The 8583-nt window shown below is 33.5% G+C and overlaps 1 protein-coding gene across 2 annotated transcripts in view; it reads left to right on the top strand.

The window, feature by feature from the left end:
- Positions 1–1895: 1895 nt before the first annotated feature.
- LOC108753213 (RNA-binding protein 39) overlaps positions 1896–8583 on the top strand; it is a 9599-nt gene continuing 2911 nt past the window's right edge. The window contains exons 1-5 of one of the 2 annotated variants that reach the window (XM_018494610.1): positions 1896–2023; positions 2106–2217; positions 5588–5652; positions 7214–7528; positions 8305–8509. In XM_018494610.1, the coding sequence (XP_018350112.1) occupies positions 2128–2217; positions 5588–5652; positions 7214–7528; positions 8305–8509 (675 nt within the window). In that variant the 5' untranslated portion in view covers positions 1896–2023; positions 2106–2127. Of the gene's footprint in view, positions 2024–2105; positions 2218–5587; positions 5653–7213; positions 7529–8304; positions 8510–8583 lie in introns of those variants that run through there. The other variant, XM_018494611.1, reaches the window with a different exon arrangement.

Raw genomic sequence — 8583 nt, 5'->3', positions numbered from 1 at the left:
TGCATTATGCGTTATGCAAAAGTCTGTGCTGCGGTCTTTTCCCTTGAGAATCTCTATATACGGTTAATGCCTAAAGCCCGATGTTCGCTAGAAATCGATTTGAGATCTCGAACAGAGAAAAAAATTAACAAATCACATTTAAACAATTTTATCATATGACCATTGCGATTGGTCAATTCTTTCTTCATCCAAGGTCTCGGACCGATTTTTAGCATTGTGGACAGGCTTAAGGTCACGGTGGAAGGGATAACAATGATAACATGGTGTGTGCAGTTTGCAAGCATCTCTCTCTGAGGCCGATCGGTTCTTATTTTAAGACCGTCTTAAGTAATGTCTTAAGCCGCTAATGCGGCCTTTTGATTGGTTCATGATATCTTAAGACTGTATGTAAGACAATTTTAAATATAAGATCTGACTATAAATACCGGCTTGAATCTCCGCCGTCTCTGAATGACAATAAGAGACTAATGATCATTTAAAGTTAATCTACATTGGTGGAAACGAGCATAAAATTAAATTTTCACGAGCTGCTAAAATAAACAATTGGAGCAACAAATTTGTCGCTCGTCCAGTAGCTAAAATTTTGTAGTTTGAACAATTTCAATACGTTAAGCGCTAAACGCTCAAACGCTATTGACAGTGCTGACATACTGTATCGACCGTGTTAACCACCATTGGGTACATCCAGAACGTCAACCGCTCACTGAGCGTTCAATTGAGTTCTTTCATCTTGGCATATTCCATTAGATCCTAAAATATAGACCAATCAAATAAAAGAGCTGACTGAGCGCTTAGTGAGCGGTTGTCGTTCTGAATGCACCGTTGACTGCGATAACCTAATTTACTTGTTGGTTGACTTTAATTTAATTTAATTTACTTGGTTGACTACATAACCTAATTTATTCTTTTTTTATTGTTGATCCAGATAGAGAGAATTCGATGTGCAATCAGAATAATCTAATTGTTTAATTCAGCGTATTAATATCGCAAATAATACATAAAAAATACGAACAACATATCGAATCTGTCGCTTAAATGTCAAATTTAACACTTTTTGTCTTTTTTCATGTATAAAATTGTCGCTGTAATAGTTTTGCGATAAAAGTCGTCATCTTTTTTTGTCGCTGAAATGGCCAGTTTGAGCAGTTCGTAAAAATGCGCCTTTAAGGCTGCCAAACGTTAAACATGGAGCGATATTTATAGTTTGTTTTTATTTTCAAACTGTCTTAAATAATGTCTTACACTAGAGTCACAGTAATACAGTAGCGCAACTCTCCGTTGGTACTCTTGATGTTAGTGTTGGCCAAAATGGAATGCGCATGCACGAAATAAGTAAATTGCCTAGTAACGCCATCTAAAATTTTTTCTCAATTGCTCTTTATTTTTCCGCTCTCTCTCTCTTTCTCTCTCTCTCTCTCTCTCTCTCTCTAAGTCGTTTGTACATTAACCTAAATGTATTAAAACTAAAAGAAATGGATTCATAATTATAATGCAAAATAAAAAAAAATACTGTACGTACAACTGCATATAATTTTGCTTAAAATGAATGCTTTTCATCTTGAATGCATTTTTATTCATTTATAGGAATTGCATGGAGCATATCTCTATGCCTTTTAATCTAAAAATAATATTAGCTTTTTCTGTACATTATGAATACTGTTCAGTTCAAAATTTTGAATAAGAAATACAGTTTTTCAATCAAATTGAATCTAATTAATTGGCGGATAAAGTAACTGGCGTTGGAAACTGGTCCTGAATACCGGTCTATGTCTATGGAATTTTGAAATACAAGCCTGTCTGATCGTATCTTGTCGATGGCCAAACAAACGGCTGCTAAACGATTCACGTAGTGATGAGCGTCACTTCCTGTGGAGGCGTTAGGCGCGGAAGTGGAATATCTATCATATCCGGTATCGGCCATCTTGTCTTGGACCTTTCGCTCACTGTCGTTGTCGTGTAACGAACAATTCTTGCGGTGTTAATCTGGATCGTAGTTCGCTCTTATTTCGAGCGCTTGTCGTCTGTACGTTGTAGCTTGTAGCCGATAGCTCAGTACCAAGAACCGTCCGTAATTCACATATCTCTCTTCTCTTGTCCGCAAGCAGCGTGAAACTTCGTGGTCTGCTAATGCGTGGCGTTTCAGAGAGCTCCCCGACTCGCGTAATGGCGGAGGATTTGGATGTCGAGGCGATGTTGGAGGCGCCGTACAAGAAAGGGGTAAGCCTTGCTTTTCTGTTAACTTTATATCGATCTCATTTTTTTTATTTTCCTTTTTTTTCTTTCTATCTCTTTCTCTCATTTGATCTCTGGATTGCCGCCGTTTCCGTCTCGTTCACACTCGTGCTTCTCATTGTAAGTACTGGATGGCGAGACGTATCTCCTTTTCTCTCTTTTTTTTTTATATATTTTTTTCTAATATATACACTCGCCGCCTTATGAGAGAAAGGGAACTTACCACTCTCCTCCATCCCGCTATCTCTCGCTCTATTATTTTATATATATTCTCTATTTCTATGTGTGTGATATATGGATAGTTTTATACAAGTATATATATATATATATGTAGACAAAGTACGCCCTTGTCTCTGATATACCAACTATTGATCAACACCTCCGTTTTCTGTACTTATAGATGGTACGTTACATGTACCCTTGCGCTCATAGGATGTGCGCCAGCGAGTTCCTTGCACATGAAACTACGAGGTATTAAGAAACAGCAATCATCTAACATCATTCTCTACTTTTTTTTCCTGTCTCTTTCCTTCTTTCTAGTCACTCCGTTTTTTAAATGTTTTTTTTATATTTTTTTCTTACAAAAGGTATAAGGTTTCATAAAATTAAAATGGAGATTACACGCGTTGCTGTTATGGCAATACATTGTTGAATGGAGGCGATTCCGACAGTGATAATGATAACTCGTGATAATCCATGGGAAGCTTCATGCTGTTTGTGCACGTGGTAACAACATCGGTACTGTTAGAAAAGAGTCCCCCTGAGATCTTTGCGCCACAAGCTTACGCGAATAAAAGTTGAATGAATGTGTAAATGAATGAATAAATGTAAGAGTGTGTGATTGAAAATTTGCCAAAGCATATGTACCGAAGGATCTTTGGTCCTAGGCATGAATTTTGATACTTGTGGGTTTAAGAATCTATCTCAAGTGTATAGGGATTCATGAATTTGTGTACTCGTGGATTTAAGCGTACTATGCGAGTAAAAAATGGATATAGATGATATAAAGTTGATCTGGTAAAATGTTTGCACTTATTGGATGAATGAAATTGTTCTTGCATTTTTTGATGCAATATAATACTTCTTGAATAACATAATATTTTAAGAAGATCAAATTTATCTTATCTTTAAGACATGTTATATAAGAAATAGAAGGGTATTTTATGTTTAATAACACTGATAATATTCGGATATATAATATTTGAAAATTAGTTTTACAAAATTTTTTTTCTGTATTCAAGCGGTCTTATGTATATCTTGATTTCTTATGTTTAATATATAAATTATTGTAATTATTAATCTTATTTTTACATAATTATCTTATGTAAAGATTAAATATTTAATTAAAACATTATCAGACACAAGTAGAACTTGTTGAATAAACTGTAATTTATAAGTTTAAAATATTTGCAATGTTACTTTCGTTTATTTTCACTAATTCACTATTACATTACTTTTGCTTGAATACTTCTCTCCATTTGTACAAAACCTAACATTTTCTTTGTTTTTATTGCAAAGTTGTAAAGTACAAATATGGTCACATTAAAATATTATTATCGTTGTCAGATGTTTTGCTAGGGAAAACGCGTTTTACTTGTGAACGAGCTCATTTTACAAAATATCTAAACCCTACCCATTGTTTTTATACAATTTGTAATGATAGCAATTTCCCTTCTAGGTAGTGACATCATCAGGTATTACAACACTTAATTGCAGTGCGACAGAAGACACGTCAGGCTTCCGAAATTCTTACCTTGTTCTTAGCGTATTATTCTCTATTAAATTTAATGTTCCCAAATTGTTTACAAAGTGCGTATCCATCTTATTAATCAATTCTGAGTGTAGCTTGGATATATGAGTTATATATCTATGTCTACATGTAGAAAACTTCAATTTTTTACAATACAATATGTATAAATAAATGATAAATATTTAATGCGCAGTAATTTGATAATAATGCATTAAAAGTTTTCATGTAATGGTGTTATGTATCTATGTCACTTTTTGTAAAACTGGTTTGTCTCTTAGAAATCGGATAGGAACTTTGTAAACATCCTGTTTTATGTTTCAAGTTTGCAAATGATCACGTAAAATTATAGTAAATTGGTTTGCAAAATAAGATATTTAAATTTATTTAAGAAAATGTTTCAAGAATTTGCTTATGTTCTTCATCAGAATACTTCGTGTGCGTTCATGGAGATATTATTAACACTACGTGTCATTCTATCCTTGTTTTATATTCAAACGATGGAGATAGAATGACCCAAATAGAGCCGAATATGAAGTCTCCGAACGCAGCCTTTGTATTTTAAATAAAATTTAAATTTTAATTAAATGAATCATTGTCGGGATTGTAAAAGAAAACATATCAGTTGTTTGTGCTCTGTTATGTATTAAATTGTCCTTGAATTGCGATGTAAATTGCATTATTACAAAAATGAAAGAAACATTTTCTGGACTCAGCCGGATCGCGGGTTTGTGTGGGTCGTGCAGAATGCTTACGGGTCGATCTTTTGCTCATGTTAGAAGAAGGGGGAGGGGATGTAAAAAGAACGGCAGTGTAAAACGATCCCTGATTAACGAGAGACACACTCCCTAATCAGCAAGTACGCGCTGGTAATCGTAGGCTAGCGATTAGGAGTGCTCGCTCGCGTCTCTCGCGTTTACAACCTTTTTGAAATCGTGCTGTCTTTGATGAGGGCTCTCTTTTGCAGAAGAAAAAGGATGTGTGGTTGGCCATTGGTAGTTTAAACACCAAGGCATGCTCAACCCAAGATTGCAATGCTTTCCTAATACCCGATAAAACGATTGGTAAGTTTGAGCCAGGTGCATGCGACCGTGTCGCATCGCTATGCTCACCCCGTCTGTCTTTTTCTCTCTTTCTCTTTTTTACACGCTCTCTATCTCACGCTCGCTCTCTCTTCTCTTCTTGTACCTTCCCCTCCTTCAGCGCTCTCGGAGACCCATAGAGTTCTGGAAATAAAACGAACAGAAAAGATGAGAAAGAGCACGAGAATTGACGCCGACGTCTGTCTCTGTCATCCAGCATAAAAAAAAGCATTGCTTTTCCTCAGCAAGGGAAGGTTGCTACCATAAGTACTGACAGGCGATACGAAAAAGAAAACATTATCTCGTAATTCTCGTTAAATTTGACATTTGACAAGAAAACAATAAATATAAATGAGAAAATATAAAGATATATATAATGTTATTATTATATTTATACATATTTATAGTGAAAAGACTGTCATTATGAAATTTACTAACGTTTTACGATTTGCTTTTTGTCCCCTTGTTCGCGCGTCCCTGCCACATCGGCTGGCTGGCATGGCATTCAACTGTTTGCTGTTCGTAGGAGCAGGACTCCTCTTCCAAAGACAAGTCCTCCAAGGAGAATGGGTCTAGTCGCAAATCATCTGGGTGAGTAGAAACTTTTCTTGCATTACTTGGCTATATTTATAAATTAAGTGGAGACTGTAGATGAGGATTTAATTGCACGATCCTTGTATCTAACTTTAAAGCTAAGAAAGACTAGGTGACCCTACATCCCGCATTAAAGCTTACTCGAATTTGGAGATCTTGTTAAAAGACGTCGACTTGCTATCATTTTATTTTTATTTTCTCGTGTTTTGAGACTTTACTTGGGTCACTTTCAAAATGAATGATTTTTTTTATGAATTAATACATCTGAATCATAGCATTGACTATATGACGCGTTAGTAATAAAGGATCAATGATAATAGAATAATATTAATTATGAATAAAAGAACTTAAGTTTTCTAATTTATTTGAAAATTTACTTAAATGAGGAACACGAAAAAATTTGGGCTGTGAAAAATTATTTCACTTAATTTTTTTTTGTATTTTTCTGCGTGTACTTTGTTGCAACGCGAAATAATTATTACGATTAGGTTGTTAAAATTTTCGAAAAGTTCATTGTGACTATTATTTGAATATTATGTCAGTATGTTGTTAATCCCGATACACCGTCAGTACACTGTCGATTCAAATTAGAATAAATAAAAAAAGGCTATACCGTTATTTCCCGCAACGCCTTCATATCTTTACGCCATAATTGAAGCAGCATTAGACACTTGCCTAACAGACCCATCTGAAGATTTATTCTCTTTGTTATAGACCCCATACAATTAGTAAATGCCGGTTAATTTCATAATTCCAAAGGTTAAACCCGATGATGGTAAGTATATAGGAAGAATATCTGTACTACAGATTCTCCTTTCGCGAAATCGATATGTATCCTTATAAATAAAAAAAGATGAAATAAAATCGTATACAAGTAATGAAATAAAATCATTACAAAGTTGCATTGTGCTGTCTTAATAATTGAGTTATAGAAAACTCGATATTAAAAAATAATAACAAAATTCAATAATGTAATTTTCTTTTTATAACTGAATCGAATGCTGTAGAACTAAGAATGCATTTTCCAGCATCTCAGTGTACTCATGTTGTTTTACTATTACACATTTATTTAAATTACTTATAAAAAAAATGTTATATTTTCTTTAACCGAAGCATTTAACGATATATCCCATACATATAATATACTTCTATAATGATTATAAAACATCGATACAGATGTTAGAGTTCATTAAAGATTAGAATTTCGTATATGTAGGGATTTCCAATAGAATGATTTTAGCCTTCGATCTTGATAATTTTACATTTTTAGTGTTTTTTTTATTTTTTTATTTTTTTTTTGAAACTTAAACGTTTTAGCTTTGAAATGGAAACTATTCTTTTTCGTTTAATACAAGCTGAGTACATTAAAAAATTAAAATATAACTTTAATATACTATATATGTAAAAATATATATACATATAATAGCGATTTCATATACGCGTGGCTATCTTGATTTCCATCTTGATACTTAAAAGGTTCACCTTAATTATTTAAAGGAATATTCACTTCGTTTTGTTTCGAGTGAACCTTTTTAATTGAAGTATTTTTCTTTCGTAGGAAAAGCAAACATCGCTCGCGTTCACGTTCACGATCCAGAGATCGCGATCGCCGAGACAAAGATCGACGGGATCGCGAGAGAGACAGAGATCGGGACCGCGATCGGGACAGAGATCGCGATCGCGACCGCGACCGTCGGCGCAGATCCAGATCGCGCGAAAGACGAGATCGGGAAAGAGATCGTGACAGTGATCGGGACAGGGACAGGCGAGACAGAGATCGGGATAGAGACAGAAGGAGGAAGAGATCGCTGACACCGCTGACCTTACCTAGAGCCCGACCGCCCTTCGGTAAAGGTCACAGCCCGTTAGGAATGTAAGTATTATGTTTGTAAGATTTTCATACTAATCTAAATAGATTCTAGTAGTAAAATCTAATTAGTAGATTTTTTTATTTTTTTTGTCGAAATTAAATGAAGAATGCTACTGCTATATATCAAAATATATGGCAGTAGCATTCTTCATTTAATTAGCTAATCTATTCTGTGAGACTGCTATTCTTTCATATAAAATTAAGTAAAATTAAAATGTTTAATTTTACTTAAATATTATGTAAATTTTTCTATTTAATTAAATTTCTTTTACAACAAAAACTATGTACATTTATATAAATTTTAGATTTGTTTTATATAGTTAATATAAAAACAGCAGAATAATTAAATATAAAAGTAATTTTTTTGTGGTTATAGTATAATTCTAGAGTGAAATATAAAAATAAAAATTTAATTTGAATTAATGGGAGATATTAATCATAAGTTGTATATTAAAATTTATGTAATCGCTTAGGAATTAAGCAATATAAGATATTTATTTTTATTTTCTTATCTATAGTCATAAAAAATATTTAAAATGCATAATTGACTAGACCCAGTCATGGAATTGCAATCTGTGATTTTGGGGGGGATATATTTATGCTAGATCAATATGAATATTAAATTCGGATTTGTTATTACTGCTTGTTACTATTGCAAGTAACAGAAATTAATAACAGAAATTAATGTGCTACAATATCAAATTTAGAAATTAGAATTAAAAAAATTTTTAATGTACTTTGTCTTTTTAATATTTACTGATTATAACATTTGCCTTTAGAAACGATGAATTGACACCAGAGGAGCGAGATGCTCGGACTGTCTTTTGTATGCAGTTAAGTCAACGAATTCGTGCGCGTGATTTAGAAGAATTCTTTTCAAGCGTTGGCAAGGTACAGGACGTCAGACTTATCACATGCAACAAAACTCGAAGATTCAAAGGTATTGCCTATGTGGAATTCAAAGATCCAGAAAGTGTAACACTTGTGAGTATATTAATTGTTATAATTGGAGATAACAACGTTTCCTGAAGATTTTTCTTATTTAAAAAAACATTTTT

The sequence above is a fragment of the Trachymyrmex septentrionalis genome, unplaced genomic scaffold (assembly GCF_001594115.1).
Source record: "Trachymyrmex septentrionalis isolate Tsep2-gDNA-1 unplaced genomic scaffold, Tsep1.0 scaffold66, whole genome shotgun sequence".
Taxonomy (NCBI): Eukaryota; Metazoa; Arthropoda; class Insecta; order Hymenoptera; family Formicidae; genus Trachymyrmex; species Trachymyrmex septentrionalis.
This window is presented reverse-complemented; position numbering and strand designations above follow the sequence as displayed.